Here is a 24,970-nt window from a genome sequence, read left to right as displayed (position 1 = left end):
GGATGGCTTGGAGGACTCAGAGGATGAGCTAGAGCCCCTGGGACCTGAACCTGTAATGGAGGAGCCAGAGCCCCTGGGGCTTGAACCTGTAACGGAGGAGCCAGAGGCTGGCCCTAGTTCTGCTGGAGCAGAGTCTATGGTCCCTCCAGAGATTCAGCAGTCAAGTTTGCCTGGTGCCGAGGCTGTGGACACGGAGGAGGATCTGGGCAGTGTGCCTACCTTCAATGAGCGTCGAGCAGAAAGAGAGGGCCTTCGAAGATCTCGGAGGCTTTATCAGAAGCGTCTTCGTAATCAGACACAGCTGAAGGCCGGCTCCTTGCCTTCTTAAGCACCTAGAGCATGTGTGGTTCTTTGCCAGTGGATATCTGACTCTTTTAGAGGAAAGACTCTGTCTCTGGCTCCTTTGGCTTCTTGTCTTGACTACCCGGAAACCTTGACCTTGGACTGCTTTATCGACCTGCCTATCTGTTGCCCTGAACCTCGGACCGTCTGACAATTCTCTTGGTAATCCCTTTTGGTAGAACTACTGTGAATCTCCAGGACTGTGTAGCTTACACTGATTTTGCTGTGCTGGGAGGGGGTTTGTTTGTTTGGGAACTAGCTGCCTTATCAGCCCTTTGGCTGCTTTCCCGGACAGTATCAGGCCAGAATTTGATGATTAATCACATGAGGAGGTTTAAATCTTATGCAGAATGTTTCCTGTTATTTTACCATAGACTGCCCTGTTATTTTACTGTACGTGCATTTGGGCTTGTATCTTTCATAGGAGTTTATCACATGCATGGCAAAGTGCTCAAATCCCATGCATAAACGGGTTTTAAATCCTAGGAAAATCCCACAAAACAAGGATTATTGTCACACACATCAAGTTCATTGAACATTAACATGACATTAACCAAGTGGGCAAAATTGCTCCAAAATCACTTTCAGAATTTCCCCAAAAGTAAAAAGCAGCATGATTTTGCAACTTTCTGCATAGGTTAATGTCGCATTAATGCTCAATGTACCTGACATCATCTGAAAACAATCCCACTTGTGCGGGATTTTCCTGGATTTAAACAGAGACAGGACAGAACACAGACAGAAGAAATGGGGAAACACCCACCAACTGTTTGACAAGGACAGTTGTTATTAATACTCTGAGGTTGTTCTCACTAGGGGAAACCCCACGTTCTGAATCGAATCCTAGGAGTGGCGTTCCTACTAGGATCCGATTTAAACCTCGAACGGTTCTAGAGCAACCCGCAATCGTCACCACTACAATTTGAATCGTAGAGCGGTTTAAAATTTTGAATCGTGTTTTCGTTATTTAACGCGCGTTAAAAAAGTACTAGGGTCGAACCTACATTTTTCCCTTGAATCGGGATAGGAACTGGAGCATTTAAATAGGAACGACAGCCTTTGAAATCGGGTTAGCTGGATGGGAGGAGCGGAGTGCGATGGGGCTGGCCTTGGGGTTGCCCTTTCTGTCCCCATCCGTCGTGGCTGTCGCCATTTTTGCTTCCCTCACCCCTTTGTCCGCTGTGGTCTTTCAATAATAGATAAGGATTTTTTTTAATTTTTTATTTTAATGGTTTACAGGCGCTTAATCTCTTCAGCGCTTTAAGCACCTGAAGTCCCGGCTGCTCAAGCGCCTGCATCTGCCAAAGGACTACAAGGCTTCCCCTGGTGGATTGCAACCTCCCCTCTGTGTGGGGAGAGCCCATTTCTAACGGAGGAGAGGCAGGAAGGGAAGCCTCCTCTCGAAGAGGCATTCCCTGCCCGCTTGGGCTCTGATCTCGCCCAGGCAGGGAAGGGAAGGCTCCTCGCGAGGAGGCATCTGATCTGGCCCAGGCAGGGAAGGGAAGGCTCCTCGCGAGGAGGCATCTGATCTCGCCCAGGCAGGGAAGGGAAGGCTCCTCACGAGGAGGCATCTGATCTCGCCCAGGCAGGGAAGGGAAGGCTCCTCGCGAGGAGGCATCTGATCTTGCCCAGGCAGGGAAGGGAAGGCTCCTCGCGAGGAGGCATCTGATCTCGCCCAGGCAGGGAAGGGCTCTGATCAATTGGGGGGGGTGGATCCTTTCTCCCTCCCTTTCTCAAATGGAAACTGCCTTCTCCTCCAACCCTGGAAAGAGAATCTTTGGGAAGAGTGCTTCCTCCCTGCTTTTCCAGCAGCCTCCTTCATTGATCTCTGGGCTCTCTGAAGGGATTCTCCCTGGCTGTCTTGGGACGTCTCTTGCTCTTGCTTTATTTGGCTTTCACTCTCTCCTCTCTTTTAGGTCTTTACCCCATGCTCTGTTTTCTCTCCTGCTTTCTCACCCTTGCTCTTGTCCCTTTATCTATTTTTTGACTGTAGCCTCTTGCCGCTGGGATCGTTCTCTTTTCCCCTTTTCTGTCTTGTGTCTCTATCCCATTTAAACTGACTGCCTTCTCCTCCTTGATCCCATTTTCCAACCCTGGGCTTTGGATGCAGAACAGTCTCTACCCACTGAAACCCACTGCCTTCTCCTCCTTGATCCCATTTTCCAACCCTGGGCTTTGGATGCAGAACAGTCTCTACCCACTGAAACCCACTGCCTTCTCCTCCTTGATCCGATTTGGCAAACACACACACACACACACACACACACACTACAGACAGACAGACAGACAGACACACACACACACACGATTATATATGAATACTCACACACACACATGCATATATATATAAATGCATACACACACAAACATATAGGTATATATACACATATATATTTGTGTGTGTGTTTGCATATGAGTGTGTTTGTGTGTGTGTGTATATATTATAAGGTAATTATAAAGTAACAACTTTTTTAATTTATGAAAAAACCCTCATCTGTAGTTCCAAACCCACTGTAGAAATAATACAGTTTGAGACCCCTTAACCTGCCCTGGCTCAGTACTAAGGAATTATGGGAACTGTTGTGTTTGTGAGACATTTATCCTCCTCTGCCAGAGAGTGCTGGTGCCATAATAAACTACCATTCCCAGGATTCCCTAGCACTGAGTTATGGCAGGTAATATGGGGAGACGCAGAAGAGGATGTTTGAGTGATTAAGCGCCTTCATTGGTCTATTTGAAAAAAAAACCCGCCAAAAATACATCAATTCACAAACGGTCAATGAAATGGAAACGATGCCAAAAGATAAATCGCTTCCAAATATTCCGGATTAACGTTACGTCATTCTGACGTACTATTGATTGACAGCTCCAAATAAGGTATGGAGGAGAAAAATCGATTTATTTAAACACCGATTTCATGCCAAGTAGGAACGCTAGCAGGTAAAAACTTCGATTTAAAAAACCAGATAGGAACGAAGAATAAAAGCGATTCGGAACACGGGATAAGACCAGGGTTATTTTGAATCGGTTTTATTAAAAACGTATTTTAAATCATTTCAAATCTTAAGTGAGAACACCCCCTCCGTCATCCAGCTTTTTCAGCTGCTTTTAAAAGGTTCCAGTTTATCTTTTCTACTCCCATTCCTCTCCCCCCAGCACGCCCCAAGCAAATGCCTTTGGCACTCAAATCAGCAAGGGGGACAGGAGAGAAAGGGTTGGAATCTCACCCTTCCCAGGAGACTCAGGCAAAAGCAAACTTCTGCAGCATCTCCTAGCATGTGTGTTTTTCCTCATAGTTTTTGCCATCTTGACCATACTCTAATATTTCTTGGCTGCATATGTTCCAGTTTTTATCAGTGAAATGTTGGAAGGTATGTCAGGATACTTCTCCAAAAAAGAATCTAACACTTGTAATAGAAAGAAAGAAGGGAAGGATGGATCTTAGCAGGAAAAATAAAACTAGTCATTAACTAAGAGTATGAAATGTCTAATTAGCAGCACATATGCAATTTTCATTAAAAACAAGGTGTCTTGATTTGTCAAAAATGGTGGATTTTGTCTATGATATGTCATCCCTTTTAAGCTTTTTCCTTATTGAAGAAACTGAGTCTAGATTAACATTAAGAATAATGGATTCTCTGTTGTTTCAGTTCAGCGTTGAGAAGACAGCAGAACCTGTACAGCCCAGGACAATCTTGAAGTTTCCCCACATATATGGTCCAAAGCCTGTAGTGACTTCATCAGAAATTGTTAACTATGGAAACTACACCTTGAAGACAATGAAAGAGCCAAGCAAAGGAAAACTGGAAGCTCTGGATGAGAAAAGGGTGAACATACAAGTCAATGAAGAGTTATTTATTCTTCCTCAAAATGGTAGGCAGTTTGCCAAGTCTTGTATGATGGTTCAGATGAGCAGCCATACACTTTCTCAGGGTGATGTCCAGAACAATAAAAATATGGAATCCAACACAATAATTGGCAAGTTAGTTAAGACCTCACAACCACATTCAGGGACTTAACACAAGATAAATAGAGTGCTCCAGTACAAATGTGTGACACATCAGGGCTTTGAAGACCATTGAATCCAGATTATTGAATCTTCAAGCAAATTCTGTGTGTAATTGTTTATATCTGACAATATATCATCCTGATGGTTCAGCAACCCTATTGATTTTTCCCTCTTCACAGCTATCCTTGTAATAGCACAATTTATTTTAGGGACAGTACCAGTAATTCAGTCTTTGAGGAGATTTTCTAGCACACTTACTGAAATTTATAGATGTTTACAGTGAAATTCATTTCAATCTGAAAAATCACTTGATATTAACTTCTTAAGAGCACATTGCCACTACTCCAGCTACTACTCCCTTCATGATGAAACAATAAAAGGAACACTAGGGGCCAGGACAGCCAGCCAGGAATGGGCGGCTTGAAGTGACCCTAGCCAAAAATGCATTGGGGCTGTTGCAAACACCACCGTGGCCCCAATCCAGCCTGGCCCTGGCCCAAATAGGAATGGAAAAGATTTGTTCCTATTTGAGCTGGAAAAGGGCTGCCTTTTCCAGCCCTGCCAAAGCCCCAGGGTGGCTATAATATGCTCTGGCGACATGCAGTGTATAAACACCGCTCCGCTGGAGCATCTTGAAGCCACCCACATCTGGGCAGCTGGCTGGTGTCCAGCCATTTTTGGAGTATGTGGCATGTAAACGCATGTAAAAGCCCAGAAGTAGGCTTTAATGGGCCATTTGTCCCACTGACTTTCTGGAAGACTTGAGACAATATTAAATTTGATTATCAGATGGGTGTGCAGGGATAGGGTGGGGGAATAGCACTAGAACTTTAAATTCATAAGACATGTTGACCACTCGGTATAATATAATGAATGCCTGGAAATCCCTTACTTTGTTTATTTAAAGAAGGTCATTCATGTTAAAATCAATAAATTAAAATCCAAACTTTGCACCAAATCCCATCTTTTGCACATGCAAGTTCAAAGTACCTGCCAATATTCTACATCAGATTGTTGTTTGTTCTTGGATGTCTTCAAGTTGTTTGCAATTTATGGTGACCCTAAGATGAAACTATCATGAGGTTTTCTTGACAAGATTTGTTCAAAGGGGGTTTGCCTTTCCTTTGAGACTGAGAGTCTGTGACTTGCTCAAGGTCACCCAGTGGGTTTCCAGAGTCTCCAGAGTCATAACCCAATACTCAAACCACTACCTAGTTATATACATGTAACATCTCCTGGCACATCACAACCATTCCACCTTAGCAGCTACATCAGGCAAAGGAGGTCTGTACAGCTGTCTATTGGAGTGCAAGGAAAGAGCTTATCACATGGACAAAAAAGTGCACCCCAATGGGATGCAGCCAGGTTGCGGGATGCAGGCAGGAATTATTGCACATAATTTGCCACCGATTTTGCCAAGCGAATGCTGCCCAGCTGCAGCCCGGGACCCAGGCATGCTTTGGAGGCCGCTTTTCAAAGTTGGAAAGCTCCCAACCTTGAAAAACGGCCTCTGCCGGGCTGCACTCGCCCAGTGGAATTGGTGGTGAATTACATGCAATAATTCCTGCCTGCACCCTGCAACCCAGCTGCATACTGTTGGGGTGCAGTCGGGTTTTTTGTTCATGCGATAAGCTCTGAAGGTCACATTTGCAACCCCTCCCACCAGCAAGTGAGCCTGTGTTAAAGAATTGTGACTGGGGTCTTGCTTCTGATGATTCAGCCTCACTCGCTGTTGAGGGGAATCTGTATAAGTACCATCCTACTTGTGCCCTGATCAGCATTTGAACAGACCTTAATCCAGTGTGGGTCCTGGCTCTTGAAGTGAGCTGTGATTATACAGGATTACTGAATAAGGAGCAGTTACAGATCTGTAAATCTGTAGATTTTTTAGATGGGGTCTGAATTTACGGGGATTTAAATTATGTATGGCTGTTATGTTGTGCTTCACACTTTGTACTTGTTTGACACATAAGCCTGAGCGCAGAAGTAAACAAGATAGCACCATAGGATTTGTAAAATGATACAAGAGACCATGAAATATATCTGGCAATAAAAAATAAAATGTAGGTCACGAAACTAATTCTGTGAGCAAAAGAATGATGCATGTAATTTCTTAATCTGATGGTACACAACTGGTATTACACAATCCATGATGAAAAGAGAGGTTGTAATGGAGAGAAATAGCATGGAAGCAGTTTAAATAGACCAGGTCTTCAAAAGCCAATCTCATTAGAAAGCAAAAGTAAAGGTAGCGGAGGAAAAAATAAGAATGAAGGGTTTAATCCACAATGAGCATACTTCTGTTTGTACAACAGGGCTTTCCCCTCCTTCTCCTCATCTTCACTCCTAGGGCTTTGGGGGAGGGCCCTTCCAACCTTTTTGGGGAATGGCAGATAGAGGGGGATTTCCCTCACCCTGTTCAGCTCACAGAAGCTGTTATGTTGGTAGGTAGCTAACTGGGTGTAGCCAAAAAGGTTACAATTTTCTCAGGAATCACTGGCGAAAAATAGCCACAAGATATTGTCTGAGATGTGGCTGAAGGAGTTTGCTGACGTTCACCATCAAAAAATTTTTTTTTAAAAAAATTAACATCTGAATTGCAGATGTTAGACTACTGTACAGCTTTAAAGTTACTAATTTAAGAATAATAACTAAAACATTTACATTTTTTTAAAAATACATTTTAAAATTTTTATACTGTACACACTGTAGAGGACTTAATAGATAGTATAAAACTGATGTAGATACTGTAACTAGCTGATCAAATAAAAGTCTTGTATAAATCAAAGGTAGATAAATTGATTGTAATCAGAGCTTAACTCACTGCAAACAACTAGTTACTTGTATTTAATTCTTTTCACCCGAGTAACAAAGGCCCAGTACAGATTAGGAGAAGGGGGCAGCCAGAGGCTGTTCCTTTCTCCTCCGGATCGTTCCCATGGCAACTGCACGGCCTCAACAATGATGTTTATCACACTATACTCTTAAAGTGCTACTATTCCACTTTGACTCCTCTAGCTGCCTCCTGTTGCATTCTGGGATTGGCAGTTTTAAGGAGGGGTATTCAGAATTCTCAGGCACAGAACTTCTCTGCCTGAGAATTCTAAATACCCCTCCTTAAAACTGCAAATCCCACAATGCAACAGGTGGCAGCTAGAGGAGTCAAAGTGGAATAGTAGCACTTTAAGAGCATAGTGTGATAAACATCAATGATACACTACAAAAAGGAGCTCTGAAATGGAGGTCCTTCCCACAATGCCGCCAAGGCGCTATTTACACCCCGGGGCGTCGCGGTGACGTGTCTTGTGCACCACACCATTTGGATGCATCCCACAAGACACATCATGGGCACATGCACCCTATGGATGACGCTGCGTCAAGATGGCACTGCCCATACGTATTAGGGTTCGGGAGTGTACGGTTGCTACGCGCTCCTGAACCCTAGTGTTGGTGGTGCTATGCTGTGTTTGGCCCATCTGTACCAGGCCAAAGTAACTATCTTACTTTATGACTTTTAATGTAACAAGGAATAACATCACTCCTTTTGTGGTATAAATGTAATTTTTAGATCTTTTATAGGGTTGTAACCTCATTACAGTGCACCCGCGTCATACGCAGGCACATTATACGCAGAAGAAGTAGCGCCATGTGCCTTAAGAAACAATGGCAAGTGCCCCCATGGCACACACGCGCCACCGCCACCCCATACCACCATGAGCACAAGCCCCATTACTTGTAATGGGGCTCAAGCATACGCACTATTTGTTTTATGCGGGGGGTCCAGGACAGATCCCCCACGTAAAAGAAGGGCGCACTGTATATGGTGAAGGAATGCTATCAAGTGATGTTTTGTGCCATGACTTGTGCTCTTGATGCAACTGTTTCAGTAAGCTATCATGATCAATGGTATCAAAAAACCTCTGAGAGATCCTGGAAGATCAACAGGGTAGCATTTCCCCACTGTTTTATCTGGAGTAGGTTGTCACTCAGATTAACAGCAACTAACCTCCATTGGGTGGTGGGTATTTGTTTATTCAAAGGCTTTATATCCCACCTTTCTTCCAAAATGGGATTCAAGGTGGCTTTTTCAAAGTAACTTTGAAAGCACTGGAAGAGGAAGGTTGAGCCAATGGCAAAGACAAAAACACAAATCATAGAGATCTATATTAAAGGTGGAACACGAAGACAGCTTTGTATAATGATACCAAAATGGGGAGAAATGTAGCTAGATGTTGTGTTGAATAGGAGACTTTTTTTAAACTAATGCATTTGTGTGTATTTCAGGTGGAATGAAGGATGTGTGTGTCACTGAGCGCCTGAGTCCTGAAAAGGCTGCTGGCTGCAGCCAGATGCCAGAACTGCGCTATTCTCTTGGCTACAACCAACAGAAAAATGCACTGTGTGTTGCTTTTCTTGAAAGTAAGATGTCTTTGCATCATAACAGTCCTAAGAGTTTATCTTTTCAAAACCATCAAATACTAGTTCAAATATATATTTCACCTGCCAGTTTCTTACATATTTATCAAATGTTTTTATCAGATTCCTTTCCCCACCACCATTCCCTTCTCTGTTTGTGTCGTGTCTTTTTAGATAGTAAGCCTGAGGGCAAGGAACTGTCTAATTAAAAATAATAATTGTAAGTTGCTCTGATAGCTTTTAGTACTGAAGAGTGGGGTATAAATACTATAATAAATAAAATAATAAATAATAAGATGTAGCCTTAACCCCAATCATGGGCAATCCAAAGTAGGGTAGACCCACCAAATCAATGAAAACTCAGCAAAGCATCATTTTTGTTGGTTCATTGATTCAATGAGTTTACTATAGTTAGGCTTAACAATTAAACTTATGCCATGTAATGAATTTATATCACATTTGTTACTATCTTATTTTACCCATTAAAAACTCCACAAGTCACATAATTAATGCACTTTTCTTGCACATGGCATACAGATGTTAAGAAGTTTAGTGATGGATCAACAGTGTTAACAAACCAGCTTCAGATTTGAAACTCTTAAGCTGTACTTTCCTGGATCAGATGTAATGGGAAAATGTAGAGATAATGCATAGACATACAGCAAATTCATGATCATGATGAATTGTGTTTCTTACATCCTGACTGGACCTAGAAGTTTATCACATACACTTTTTAGCCCGATCCAGAGACAGAACAGGATTGGTCTGGAACGGAGGGAAACAGGTTTTATCACACACAAAATTGTTGCTATGCTGCCCTCTGACCATCACCTGTCCCCCAGCCACACTTCTCTCAGTGATTTTGGTGGTACAGAAGCTTTCCGTACCACCAAAATTGGCTGGTAGAGCACAGCTGAGGGATGGATGATGGTCGGGTAGCAGCGCAGCAGCAATTTTGTATGCGATAAAATCTGTTTTGCCCTGTTCCAGCCCAATCCTGTCCAGTGCCCGGATCGGGCTGAAAAGTGCATGCGATAAACTAGGAGCCCAAATTCAACTGGGATTTTAATTTTGTACCCAGATTTTCAATGTTCAAGTCTAACACAGTTCACTGGATGATACTAGCTCTCTCATTTCAAGTTACAAGTTAACGTAATGATGTTTTGAAGCTACCATAAACTTAGATATGAATATCACTAATTGCAAGCTGCTGCTGTTATTCTCATCTGCACAAATCCTAAAGCAAATTGCAACACCGTAAAACAATATACTGTAATTCATTAAAAACACAAGTATACAACATAAGCAAGAGTTCCAAATAGATTGTGGGGTGGGGGTGGGGGTGGGGTGATAAAGGTACAGGTTGAGTCCCCCTTACCAGGACTTTCAAAAACCAAAATATTCCAAAATCCAAAATTGTCCAAATGGGTAGCTGAGATAGTGACACCTTTGCTTTCTGATGGTTCAGTGTACACAAACTTGGTTTCATGCACAAAAAATATTAAAAATAATGTATATAAAATTACTTCTAGGCTATGTGTATAAGGTGCATACAAAACATAAATGAATTTCATGTTTAGACTTGGGTCCCATCTCCAACATATCTCATTATGTATATGCAAATATTCCAAAATCTGAAAAACTGCAAATTTCAAAATACTTCTGGTCCCAAGCATTTTGGATAAAGGAGATTCAACCTATAAAAAGTGCTTTCAATAATCACTTCAAATACTGTAACACTGAGGCCTGATGGACCCCAGAGGGGAGAGCAATGACCTTCCCATCTGCTTCTGTCTCACCAAGATGTGTCTGGTTCCTTTTACAGGCCATTAGAATCCAATTACTGGAAGCCCCCTCCCCTCCCCTAGATTTGCCCACTATGCTTTGTATAAAGACAAATTTAAATCTTTTATTTTATCATTTACACAGAGATGCTGAATTTAAAAAAAATGGAAGAGTATATACTGGTACTAGATTTAAATACAAGCTGAGATTCCTTTCTTTTATGATCCTATAGTTATATATGCAACCACAACAGGAGACCAGAACAATGGCTGTGATTGCTACATCCTAGGCAGTTTGGTGAGCAAGTCTGGCACTACAGAAGCCCAGACGGTGCTGAAAAAGAAGCAGCCCCATGTGGTCTGGGAGGATGCTCTGCTGTTTCCAGTCAAAGAGGAGGAGTTACCAGAGGGGACGTTGACTCTCACCTTGAGAAACTGTGACAAGTTCTCTCGGCATAGCATTGTTGGGGAAGTTAAGCCAAGGCTGGCAAATGTGGGGGAGCCATATGGAACAATGCAGTCTGAGAAGATGAAAGCCTTGGACAAGGTATCCTATCATTTCATTTAGTGTTCACTGTGAGTGCGTAGGGTGTGTGTGTGCTTTAGCATGCATACCCTCCAAATATCCCAGTTTCAAGGGACAGATCCAGTTAATTCTTTGTCATCCCATTTCTCTCAGCTACTTTTAAAATGTCCTGGTTTCTGTCTCCTCCTCCCTGCTTCCCTTTCCCCCTTTGTTTATTTCTAATGTTGCAAATTGAGTTGGAATTTCTGAAGTAATTTGCACCCAGTTAACTCAGAAGGAGGGAAGGGAGAGGAGGGAGTAGAGACTAAACTCATTGCATAAATTTCAGGGTTTCTTGTCTTTGCAACTGGTGTTTTATGTGTTTTCCTGCATTAATAACTTTTGCCCTTTTGGTGCCTAGCCATGCCTTCTTGCTCATACTCTCAGCCACACGTATCTCAGTTTGAAATGCTGGAAGGTATGCAGTCTACCATTTCAGCTAAGCGACCCACCCTGCTTCGGCCATGGGTCATCCCTGGATGCAGCCACTGTGTGGGTGGGGGTTAATATTTATATAGCTGCCTCAAAGATATTCTGCTAATTGAGGCAGAGCAGCAAATAGTGTCCCTTCTTCCATTCACCCAAGTCAATATGCAAACAGTATACTGTACCTAAATCAGAAATCTCTGCAAGCATCTCTCTCCATTGCTGGCAACAATTCAAGGACTGACTGGCCTTTCATAACACCCCAAATTGCTAGGGGAGGAAAAAAGAAGAAATTAAAAGAGCTGACTCAAAATTAAAAGAAAACAATATGGTAAGTCAGAAATAGATAAATAAAGCTTACTATTTTAAATAATGTAAATGCTGAAAGGCATCAGATAAATTTACACAAATTAAATTAAAAAAGTAAATCATATATGTTATAAATACTTAATGCATATGATATTGTGTGGCGCATGAGAGGCATGGAATCCTATGAAAGTGAAGGCACCAGGCATAAATGTTAATTGCCATAGGAATATAATAACAAGCAATGTGAATCAAATCAATCCATTAAAAAGCCAGATGCATCTTGATGTTTTCCATCTTCGTCAGTGGCTCAGGTTTGTTAGATGAAATCTTCATAGTCTTGTCAAAAGTTTGAATCAAATAATTAGAAATTATTCATGCAGTACAAAAGCCTCTTGCCTTCACCAGTCACAGCTGGTGACAAGCTTAGCCACTGAAGAAGGAGACATTGTCACTGGACTCCTATGAATAGTATGATATTTATCTGATGAGGTTCATATGCATAGGTTATGTCTCCCACAACAAACCTGTTTATATATCCAAATTGTATTTACTTTTTGACAGAATTTGTATAGATTTATCTGATATTTATATTTGTTGTTTACACTGTATATATAAAAAGTTTCAGTAGTTTTATTTATCCACCCCAGTTCTTCTGGGGTGGATATGGGGGCCACTTCATTCTGGGGTGGATGTTAGGCCACTTCATTCTGCCTAATTCTATCTGCATGTATAATACTAAACCAAACTGAGGATATCATTTGAATATTTTTGACTCCTGAATCCATTTTTCTCCACAGCCACAATTGGAAGATAATTCTTGAATCCTTGGACGTCACTACCACTGAACTTTTCTTGTAGGCCACGCAGGGAAAAAGATTGCCGAGTACTTTATGAGTGTAAAGTGGATGCACAATAGGGCTCTAACACTCTGGTTATAATTAATTATTACAAGCTCCCAACTTAGTTTCCACTCCACTCACTGATGTGCAGTAGGACAATTAAAATAAGTAAAGGGCCAACCAATATATATTATTCATTCCTTCACTGCCTTGTCATGAGCCTGTCTCTCCTTCCCTCCCTTCTCTCTCTTAGCCTAAAGTACTTCATAGGTTCTGAAGATAATGATCATACCCCTGCCATGCAGGAATACACAGTCAAAGTACCCCCAACAGATGGAACGATGCGTGGCATCAAGACGCCCTGAGAGTGGAGTCAGGGTGTTCAGTGTCAGGACGCTGTGCCCCGACTCTGCCCACAGGCTGGCACAAAGTGCCAGTCTTTATAGAGCCTGAGTCTTATGAGGGGCAAGTGAGGCAGTTGTGGATGTTTAGCTTGGCAAAGACTGATTGCTGATCTGATAGTTATTGTCAAATATCTGAAAGGATGTAATGTATAAGATGGAGCTAGCATGTTTTCTGCTGCTCAGAAACTAGAACATGAATCAGAGGATTAAAGTTACAAGATAAGAGGTTCTATTTGATCATTAGGATGCACAACTTTACTGTAAGAACTGGTCAACAGTGAGATGGACTGTCTCAGTGTGTGTGTGTGCATGTGCATGTGTATGTTTGTATTTCCCTTCTTTGGATAAACAGTGGTTGGATAGGCATCTTTCAGGAGTGCTTTAGTTACATATTCTGACATGGGGTGGGTGGAGTGGGGTGTTGCATTAGATAGTCTCTTCCAGCTCTAAAATTCTATGAAGAAAGTGAAGAAATGTGACCAGGTGAGATAGGTGAGGTTGAGAGCTGTGACTGTCTGAATACCATTCAATGAGCTTTTTTGGCTGAGTGATTATGTAAAGGCAATGTATAAAATAAACAAGAAGCCTGAAGAAGCAGCTCTATGAATTTCTCAAAAATAAGTGGGAAGCTTGGAACAGAAAGTACGGTAGTTCTAAGGGCACTTTCTCAGCCTGGCAAAATAATGTTGGGATTGCCACGACGAGGGACTGCCACTTGCCACGTCGTCCTGGATCAGTTGATCCTCCTCCTGGAGGAGAGTTAGCAGGTGGCTAATTGCACCCCTGAAACAGGTGGTCGCTGTCAATTTAGCAGATGGTCTCCAGGAACACAGAATAACACAAATGCCAAGAATCTGCCTGCACAAAATTAGTACAAGAGATAATAGCCAATTATAGTGTGAGGCTGATGGTAAAGTTTCTTCCACACCACAGCCACCCACATGCACTTCAGTGAGTTAGAAATTCTGCTTCAAACCTGAACAGAGCAGGTTAACAGCTCTGTGTGTTGTGCCCCAGTTTTTGCTGCAGAAGATATGCATAGAAAGCTGGGTTTGCGTCATTGGGGACCTGAGAGAGAGGCAGCCATTGCACAGTGAGCCGAAACAGAAATCTTGAATCATTAATCAAGTGCTAGGGATAGGAAAGAGTGAGAGGGAGATGATCAGAGAGAGAAAGAGGCACAGTTATTGTCAGTGAATCTCCGAGAACAAGCTTGTTAGGATTTGTTGAAAGCCTCAGATGTCCTTGAACAACAGCATGACTGTTTAAAAAATGCCAGCTCTGATTTCTTTGTAATTCTCATGTGGAAACCTAGAGGTGAGCTCATAGCTGACCTACTAAGGCCATCAATTACATTTGTGCTGGTTCAGAACAATGCTTGCCATGTCATAAAAACAGCAAACATCACAACTCTGAAAGGTTACTTTTGTATTCCTTCCTCTTGGCTTATATAAAGGATGTTGAAGGTATAATTCCATTACATCAACATGCCTTTGAAATAAGGCATAAAGATGGCTCACTGGTCATGCACATCAATGTAGGCTCATTTGCTTAGCTCAGATTAGACAAGAATCCATTGTGTCAAGAGACAAAGCAGCTGGCTCAGCAAGTGGACTCTGAGGCAGCAGAGTGGGAGACAGACAGCTAGATCCATGGGGCACATTCTGTGTAATTTCTCAAACCAGAGCTGGCCCAAGATATTTTGTAGCCTGAGGCAATGGACAGAATTGCACACTTGCACATAAACATGAACATATTCCATGACAGTGGCATCTTATATCAGTATTCAGGAGAGGACATAATCTTTCACTGCACCTACAGGTCTCAAGGAGCACGGATGATACATGGCACATGCCGCACTATTCTGTAATCTAACATTTTACCACCATTCTTTGGCACTTCCCAGCAAGTGTTATCTGAGACATCCACCTCAATTTGTCTAATGGTAGGGCTAGCTACAGCCCAGCTTCAGACAAGCACTGCCATCCAATCGTCCCAAGATAAATAAATGAGAACTTCTCTGAGGTTTATGCAGGAGAACTTCCTGGTTCGTTCTGCTCCAGTTCAAATAGTGGAAGGGGAAAGATTTTCTTTGGATTTTCTAGTTCAGTACCAAAATGTCTTGGCTCAGTCTTACAACTAATCTAATATAATTGGCAATCACATCCACAGATTAGCACTGATGAGACACTGAAGCATATAAGAGAGCAGATAGTAAATTCATCTTCCTGCTGTTTTCCTGACTAATCACTTAACTAAGGCAAGAACAACTGGAGGCATTTCAAAACTAGCTCAAAATATTAAAACAACTTTCTTTGACACTACTACTTCCAATATCCATGTGATTCCTCAGGATCTTGTGCCTCTTCTTCACCCATCCTTTTTGTTCAGATTTATTATCCATATATTTATACCTATTACTTGCTAACTAGGTAGTTCTCCTGTGGCACAGGTCTCTCCAAGCTCAGACTATTCAGTATTCACATCCAGTCAGGGAAGCAGACATTTTGAATGTCAGCAACCACTCTGAATTTCCCCACATTTCAAAATGCAACACCTCAGAACAGTTTCCTCCCCCCTGGGAAAACAAAACAATGGCCACACCAGTTTCCCTCCAATAATTCACCTTTCCTTGACAACTGAAACAAAGCAATTAATTTAAGATAGGTCAAATGGTAGAGAAATTGCTTTTATTTGCATGAATCCTTTGCCTGCATATTGTCTTTAACAATATACCAAGAAAGTTTCTTGTCCAAAGGAATGGGCCCATATGTACATATCAGTGACGGAAGCATCCTTCATTTTTCGATGCAACAAAAGATTTTTTTTTCCTTTCAAAATGCTGCTCTAGACAATTGCCTAGAAGTGTTCCATATGCAATTTATACAAGTTTGGAGATGTGTCACCAATATTCTGAACTCCCACTGAAGACATGAAAAACCTTGACACTGATTTTCCATTTTGAGTTTCCCTGGGGTTGCTAGGCTTTCTAAAGCTGTATGAAGCTGAAGTGATTGGAGACAGATAAAGGTTGCCTGGCAGCTAAGATTTTAAAGAGAGTGCATCTGCTACCTCAGTGAAGGAAACACGATGGTCCCCATCTACACCTTCCAGCCAAGTGAGAAAAAAATTGTTATGAAATATTTATAGCTTTCTGAATATGGATGGCAGGCCACATTTTTGCAAAATATATTTTCTGTTGAATGGATATAGATTTGGGTTTGTTGTTCAGACATTTGTGCAGGGCAGTTTGAATGAAAAGACAACTTATTAATGAAAAACAATTTAAATTGTTGTTTGAAGCCTACTGCATTGCTTGTGTTTGTTCCAGTCTTTGTTCATATACAAAAAACAAAACCCCACAGGTAGAATAATAGATTTGGAAGGAACCCCAAGGGCCAACTGGTCTAACCATTTGCCATGAATGAATACACAATTAAAGCACTCCTGAGAGATGCCTTTCCAACCTCTGTTTAAAGACCTCTAAAGGTGAAGAGTCCGCCATCCTTCAAGGCAGTATTCTACTGTTTAACAGCTTTTTTTCCCCATGGGGTTCTTCGAAAGGAGATTGGTGTCATTTTGGATACATATGGATCACTGTTCAAAGAATGAGTTTGCTGTTAATCTAAAGCAGGGGTAGGCAACTGACAGAGGCTAGAGGACTGAATTTGTTTCCTAGCAGACTTTAGGAGGCTGATCCCATTTTTTCCTTGGTTTTCTGTTTTGGTATATATATGGTACTGGCACTTTGTCCTCTGAAGATTGTACTTGTCCCTCTCTCCATACAAAACAATAGTTCTCTGCATGATTCTCCAGGGGATTTCTGACTTCACTTGCTGATATGTTGTTATGATAAATAACAAATTACTAGGAGGGATTGTAGCAACAACTTTATCTCCAAATTAGGCTGCTGTAACAAAGAAACCTGGGATGAAAAAGCTATCAGGGATGGCTTTTTGTGTGAAATAACTCTTAGCTTATCTCCGAGATGTGTATGTATATGCCTCCAAGTCACCTGTTGACTTACGGTGACCCCATGAATTTCACAGAATTTTCTTAGGCAAGGAATATCCAGAGGTGGTTTCTGACTGCCTTCCTCTGAAATATATTCTTTTGTAGTTAATCCAAATACTAACCAGCCCTGACCCTGTTTATCTTCCAAGATCAGATGGGATATGATATCCTTAGGCTCTATTCAGCTCTGATACTGATAACAGATTCTCAGGCTGAAATGAACTCAGAAGTGCATTTTCTCTTATTTCTAAGGCATAGCCTGCTTTCTGAGCCACCTTTTTGCATATGGGTGGACCCATCTGGTAGATCGCAGGGTCCTAGAAACAGTGTAAACATGAAGTCTGCCCCTCCCCTCTATGGTGAAATCTTATGTGACCAAGAACAATGTCCCAAGAGATGATATTCTCTGCTCCAATACAGATTTGATCTCAGAGGTGGAGATCTAATCTCAGATCCCTCTGCTTTTATGAAAATAGCCGCAACTCTCTGCACCGCCCTCCCCCCCCCCCCGACATTAGAAGATGAAAAATGGGGTGGATAGGTGTGTTGGATAGGTGGATTGGAGAAGGTGCTGGATGTATAGTATCCTAAAACTTCTTCCAGTATAGGTGAAAATTAGACCAGCTCAGGAACTGGTCTAAATATTTCCCTTCTTAGCAAGCAATGAAAAGATACTAGGGTGTTTGGTGTTGTTTTGATTTTAAATGGAGTGAATGAGAAGAAAGCAGGAGTCTAGCAGGTCTCAGGAAATGTCAACCTTTCAATAGGATTTCCCTGTTTGTGGACGTTATCAGACAAGGGAAATTGGAAGTATAATCCAAGGGCAATCCGAACGCAACCATGGGATTTAACGTTATTGCATGATAGACTACCACACGCAATTTCAGGCAATGGGAAGTCAGTCTGAAGGCAATCATGGGGTTTCACGTTATTCCGTGAGAGGTGATCATAAGGAATTTTGGGCAATAGCAAGCTATTTTTGGGCAATGGAAAGTCAGTTTGAATGCAATTCGAATTCATATAAATTTGCTGAACTAGCGAATTCACGTGAATGTGTTCTGGCCCCACTTTCTTTTCATTTGAAATTAAGAGAAATTCCTTCCATGTGATAAACTCCAATAAAATTTAAAATGCAGTATCTTTTGGATACTATTTTCTCCCAGTACCCCTTAGCTAGTATGGCCAGTAGCAATGATAGCTGGGGAGATTTTGAGAGGTATAGTTCAAGAGGCTATTTCTTCTAATAAGCAGCTCCTTGGCATTCAGCATCCAATGTGTTCATGACTAACGCAGGTATATAATTCTCAATTTTTTGATAAAAGGTTGTACAGTTGGCCCTCCGTAACCATGGATTTTGCATCTTCAGGTTCAACGATCAATGGCTTGAAAATATTTTTTTAAAATTCCCCAAATCCAACCTTGTTTTTGCCATTTTATATAAGGGACATCATTTTACTATGCCACTGTATATAATTAGCATCCACTAATTTTGGTATCCATGGGGGGGGGGGGGGGGTTCCAGAAACCAAACCCCAGTGAATATCAGGGGTCCACTATAATCTAGAAGCTAGGCACATGCAAGAATTCCATTTCATTTTGCAACCCCTTTCATTTTTGTTGTTAAAAACATAATTCCTCTGAGTTAACAATTGTCTGTTATCAAGGAAAAAGAAAAGCAATAACACTCAGTAATGGGAGAGAAATTGTGTGAATGGAACTTTCAACTTCCTCAAGCAAAACAAAGTAGTGATAAAGTCATGGAGATTTGTTATGTTTTAAAGTCCTTTGAATCTTCTTTTATCTCTCACACTCTTCCACATGGACGAAAGTTGAAGACATATGGTGATTCCTTTCCTTATTTGTGTTATCCGGTTGCAGGAGCCAGATGCAGGCTATGGAGAAGTTCTTCTTTCCATCAGTTATCTGCCTGCGGCAAACCGTCTACTTGTTGTACTCATAAAAGCCAAGAATCTCCATTCTAAACAGTTAAAAGAGCTCCTTGGAAAGGGTGAGTAAGAAATATGTGCATCTTAAGAGAATGCAACCAAAAGAAAATGATTTTTTTTAATGCTATGTCAACTGCCGCAAATTTCATTAATAAATGCATATTGGATATACTGTATATGTATGTTATGGTAAATATCAGATGCTCAGAGCTATACTATACATGATGGAACTGTCATTCATGCTTTTTCCTTATTCTTGTATGACTCAGTGTGATTAACAGTATAAGATTCTGCATGTTTTTGCACAGGTCCCCACATCTATTGAAGTGGGCTTCAGTCCATGAAAGGTTATACCCCAAGATTCTTCATTAGATTTGTTGCAACAGATTTACTTGAACCTGTGCTTTTGAGACCTCCAGCTCCTTGTTTTACTATATATATCGATGGGACAAATATCTAAAAACAACCAGTGTCCATTACAGTCCCATTTAGCCCTTAGTGATTATTGACATCTACCAGTAATTGTTGAGATTTTAGAGCTTTATTTTAAAAATTGGGAGTAACTGGAAGTTACTTCTCGTTTTGAAAAAAAAAAGCACCTCCTTGGGGTTCAAAACATCTCATGATGGACCTATCAGAGTTGTCTCCACACATTTTAGGGAGCGTGAGAGTCCTTTTTTTGGTTAACAGAATGCAAGAACAAGAGAGAGGGAGAGAGAGAGAAAGTGTGAGAGAGAGAGACTGGGCAGCTATTTTGTATATTATGTTAATTATTTTAATTATGCAAATTACTCAAATTTTATCTCCCTTGCCTCACATCCTCCCTTGTGGTGCACCCCTCCCTTGCTTCATGGACTTACATCCTTTGCTAACTTCCTTCATGTCTGAAATTTCAGGGCAGACTTCTTTCTTGCAGGAAAAAAATTTGACTGCACAGTGCCTCCATATTTTGCCCCATATCTTGGGTTCTACAGGATCCAGAAACCTTCCTTTAAAAGAAAGAAAGAAAGAAAGAAAGAAAGAAAGAAAGAAAGAAAAACTTTGGAGTCCAGGACAAAGATAGTTGACCAGGCACTAGCGGGCATGCCTAGAATCTGGGTAAAGCTTGCTATCCTGGTGATATTGCAACCTCAGACATAGAAGAAGTGGAGATGGTGAGGGGAGCGACTATAAGTTGACCTCATGTAGAAGTTGAGGGCACGTTTTACGGCTGAATAATTTTGATATGACTCATGGACAAGTCAAGGGTAAAACTTAGGGGCATATAGCAAAGGATCTGAAGTTGTGATGGCGAACCTATGGCCATTTCCCCTGACCTGCAACCGGGGGGGGGGGGGAGTGGAGGAGGAAGAAGCGTGTGCCTATTCCTCCTCTCTTCTGACCCTTCACAGCCTCCAGCCACCTCTTCGGAGGCAGCTGAAGACCGGAAATGGCACTGGAAGAGGAAGAGGAGGAAGAGGCATGCGCCTGTCCCTCCTCCTCCCTTCCGACCCTCCCTCTGGAAGCATCTGGAGCCCAGGGATGGTGCAGGTGAAGGAGGAGGAAGAGGTGCATGCCTGTTCCTCTTCTTCCTCCCAGCCTCCCTGGGCCTTCAACTGTCTCTGGAGAGGGTGGGGGAAGAAGTCCCACCCCTGGAAGGTGGAAGTCCTGTCCCCCCCAGAGAGTGGATGTCCCACCCCCAGAAGGCGGAAGTCCTGTCCCTGGCATCGGATTGCACCCAGTGACAGAAGATCTTTTAGTTTGGGCACGTGGCCCCTAAATGGTTTGCTATCTCCGATCTAAAGGATGGAGCAGAACAAAACAATGTCAAAGAACTTACCAAATTCCATCAGACATAGCTGGCTGGCTAGCTGGCTGGCTGGCTGGCTGGCTGGCTGGCTGGCTGGCTGGCTGGCTGGCTGGCTGGATGGATGAGAGAGTAAGAGGGGATCAGTGCTTCCAGAACAGATTATACTCTTCTCTTTCACCAGGGGATGGTTCCTTCTTTTAAATAAGAGTTAAGATATAATACTTACATTGATCCATGGATAAGTCGACTCAAGTTTTTTGGGTCAAACTTTTGACCTAAATTTCTAGACATAAGCCTGAATATATACAGTACTTTGTACACATGCTATAGTTTGCTCATCTGCACCCCACTTTTGGGAAGTCAGGAGAGCATGTCAGAGAATGCTAATATCTGAAGGTCAGCCCTCAAATAACCTAGTTTTATTCCTCTCTCTGCAGATATATCTGTGAAAGTGACACTGAAACACCAGGCCCTGAAACTGAAAAAGAAGCAGACGAAGCGTGCAAAACACAAGATCAACCCAGTTTGGAATGAGATGATTATGTTTGAGGTGCCCCATGACCTGCTCTGTGCCTCCAGTGTGGAGTTGGAGATGTTAAGTCAGGATGGTGATGGGCAAAACCACTTACTGGGCAAATGCAGTCTTGGCCTGCATGCCACTGGCACAGAAAAGAGTCACTGGGAGGAGATGCTGAGGAATCCCAGAAAGCAGATTGCTATGTGGCATCAACTTCACATGTAACTAAGGAGGTAGAAATACTGGTCAACTCTTGCTCACTAGACTGATGTCAGTGCTGGGGGAATATAAGAGCTTTTTCAATATCCCCCAAAACCTGAATCAGATCCATTCACATGATCAAGCACAACTCTTGTACTATTGATGTTGTCTCTGTTTCCTTCTAAAAGAATTCTTTATACATAGGCTAAGCAAAGTGTGGAATGGTTCACTGATCCATGGTAATTCCTGGTTTGGTTGCACAATCATATTCCCACTTTTTTTTAGGCTTTTGCACCTAGAATAAAATGTATTTATTTATTTTACTAATTTATATATTATTTCTGAAAAGTGAATTGAAAGGTAAGTTGAAAGTGATTCCAGACATTAAGAGGTGTCACTGAGAGTCTTAGTCATTCTTTAGGAACTTTTTAGTGCTGATGAACACATTTTGCACTGGAACACCTGGAGGAAGAGTTGGATGGGAAGTATCAAGCTTTGAGTTTGACCAAACATTTCACAAGATACAAAGATCCTGCTGAATATTCATTTTTTAACTTCAGGCATAATTAGAACAAACAGCAGGCTTCACTTTACCAAATATCTAATTTTAAATTAAAAGCAAAAATATGTCGGTTATTTAGCTAGTCATTAGCCAGCTTCCCAGCTGATAAACAATCTCTATCCTCAGCTTCACCCATAGTGCTGCCTAACCCAGTACTATAAAGTGTATGCAAAATATATGGTTAGCAAACATGGCAGGACCTCGGATCCTGACAGACAGAGAGGTATATGGCAGATGAGAAAAGCAAAATCACTAAACCTTTAGTTTAATTTTTTTATTTGTATCCTGCTCTACAGCATAAGATTTATGAGAGGTTTACAATAAAATCAAATGAAATTGTTCAAAGCAACATAAGATTTGCAACACACACACACACACACTTTCAAAATCGCTTGGAGGGTCCAGATCCTGTCTTATCTTGGAATCTAAGCAAGATCAAGCCTTGTTAGTACTTGGATGATGATTGCCAAGGAGGACCAGGTTCTGTAGGATATATTTCAGAGGAAGGCAATGGCAAAACAATTTACGATTCCTTGCTTAAGAAAATTCATGGGGTTATAAATCATAATTCATAAATCAGTGTGCAAGCTCATTTAAACAATTTCAAAATTTAGAACAGTTCAAAACCATGTGCATGTACAGATTTGGATGAAAGCATTAGGTTCCAAAGGCTTTAATTTAAAAGCCACATTTTATCACAATGCCAGAATGATACCAGACCTAGCACCAGTTGAGACTCCAAGGGGAGGTCATTCAGTAACCAGATGTCACAGCTTAGCAGGCCCTCTCCCACATCCTCACATTCTGTAGTCTTTCCATTGGTGGAATTTGGAAGAGGTTCCTTCCAACAGATCTCAGTTCTCAGGCAATCTTATACAGTGGTCCCTTGCCTTATGTGGGGATCTGTTCTGGACCCCACCGCTTAAGGCAAGTTCCGCCTAGGCTCAAGTCCCATTGAGGATAATGGGGCTTGTGTATGCAGTTGCAGGGCGGTGCAAATGCTGTGGCATGACATTATTCATTGAATGGTGTGGGGCTTCCAGCATAAACTGGAAGCCGCATAAAATATGTATAGGGATATAAGACTACTGAAGCATGAAATAAGACAACAAATGCTCCATGACTTCTATTGCACTATTTTCCGTATTAGAAGTCAGTGCTGTGCAAACTGTAGGGATTGCTTGTTGGATATTCTATCTAGCTTAAGAGTTAGTAAATATATGGTTATAAGAGAGATAAAGTGATTGTCAGCAGTCTCTGTAGCTCAGTCCTTTCTTAAACAGGGATTTGTCATTTTTTGTTTGTTTATTGGTTGCACTTATTCTCAGCTTGTCTTTTGGAAAACCTGCGAATCCAGACTTGTTTAGCTTCATCCATGGTGCAGAAACAGGTGTGCCTAAATAATACATTGTTCTTCCCCAGTAATACAAAAATGTTTCCTATGTCTCTGTAGCAGCAGAGGGAGAGCGGTTAACAATGGCCAAAGCATACAGGACATAGGTAGGGTCCATGTAAGTGACCACCATAGACCATTTAATTTATTAGTTGCGTGTGGTTCAGAATTTGGAAAAGTTATATTTAGACAATAGTTCTCATGATCCCCTGCTTAATGTAGCCAATGACCAGGAGATTCTGGGTGTTGTAGATCTGCCCTGTCTAAATTGACTTCTGATTTCCTCTTGGCCTAAGACAGTTCCCTCAAACATGACAAAATTGCACCTCCAACCCATCCTAGAGCAGTGGTTCTCAACCTTCCTAATGCCGTGACTGTTTAATACAGTTCCTCATGTTGTGACCCGCAACCATAAAATTATTTTTGTCTCAGTTCCTAAGACCATCAGTAATATGTGTTTTCTGATAGTCTTAGGCAATGTTTGACTCCCAAAGGGGTCGTGCCCCACAGGTTCAGAACCGCTGCCCTAGAGAGTGGGATGAGCTTGTTGAGTTATTTTTCAATGTAAAATAAAATAAAATTGGGGTCAGAGGGTTTGGCAAGGAAGGATGCAGCTTTCCAAGGTTTGAAGGGGGAGTAATACATTCCACAATCATTGGCAATTACTCATCTCTGGGCCAGACAGTCATCCAACTGTCCCAGTTTGGCAGGGATAGTGCCAACTGAGCCTGTTATCTCACTTTTTCAGCTGCTTTGAAAATATCCCAGTTTCCTCCCCCCCCTCCTCCTTCTCCTCCTCCTCCTCCTCACTTCCATCCTGTTTACTTCAATTGCTGGAAAATGAGTTTAGCATGCAAAAATGCTCTGTACTCTTTTTAACTAAGCAGAGGGAAAAAGAAGAGGAGGGAAAAATCTTGCCCTTCCCAGGAGTCTCAGGCAAAATCAAACTGCTGCACCCTCTCCTAGAATCTGTGCTTTTCCTTATTAATAATTGCTACTATAACCATACTCTGATGATATTATGATTTTTTATTCTATGTTATAGTATACTTATCTCATCATCACCATCAGTTTCAGTCTAACTGTTACTGACTGGAGCTTTCAGATCATCAATGATTTAGTTTCCACTTAAGAATCTAGGAATCAGTCAGGGGTCATTTAATAATGTGGTACATCCCTAACAATGTTGTATTCTGTAATTAAGCTTCTGTAATTGTGTTATCTATAGCAATTTCAGTTAGATGTTTTATCAGTCCATTTGAAATTGCCCCTAGAGGACTTATCAGTTCTGGAACTACATTTGTTTTATTTTCCCAGAAGCACTGAATCTGAATTTTTAGCTCTTAATATTTCATAATCATTTCCCTCTCTACCAATAATCCAAGCTTTTTTACTCAGCCATAATTATGTCTGACATGTTATGTTCTCATTGTTTGTCAGTTTATTTCAGTGTG

The 24,970-nt window shown here is 41.6% G+C and overlaps 1 protein-coding gene across 1 annotated transcript in view; it reads left to right on the top strand.

Moving 5' to 3' along the window:
• SYT13 (synaptotagmin 13) overlaps positions 1-23,795 on the top strand; it is a 37,838-nt gene extending 14,043 nt beyond the window's left edge. Inside the window, exons 2-6 of the mRNA XM_089521503.1 lie at positions 3,993-4,215; positions 8,636-8,770; positions 10,785-11,098; positions 18,987-19,116; positions 21,281-23,795. Coding sequence (XP_089377629.1) covers positions 3,993-4,215; positions 8,636-8,770; positions 10,785-11,098; positions 18,987-19,116; positions 21,281-21,585 — 1,107 coding nt within the window. The 3' untranslated portion in view covers positions 21,586-23,795. The remainder of the gene's footprint in view (positions 1-3,992; positions 4,216-8,635; positions 8,771-10,784; positions 11,099-18,986; positions 19,117-21,280) is intronic.
• The last annotated feature ends 1,175 nt before the right edge of the window (positions 23,796-24,970 follow it).

Source organism: Sceloporus occidentalis, unplaced genomic scaffold (genome assembly GCF_023333645.1).
Source record: "Sceloporus occidentalis isolate IW3139 unplaced genomic scaffold, rSceOcc1.0.p SCAF_4, whole genome shotgun sequence".
Classification (NCBI taxonomy): Eukaryota; Metazoa; Chordata; class Lepidosauria; order Squamata; family Phrynosomatidae; genus Sceloporus; species Sceloporus occidentalis.
Note: the sequence above shows the minus strand (reverse complement) of the source record. Positions and strands in the feature narration are given on the sequence as shown.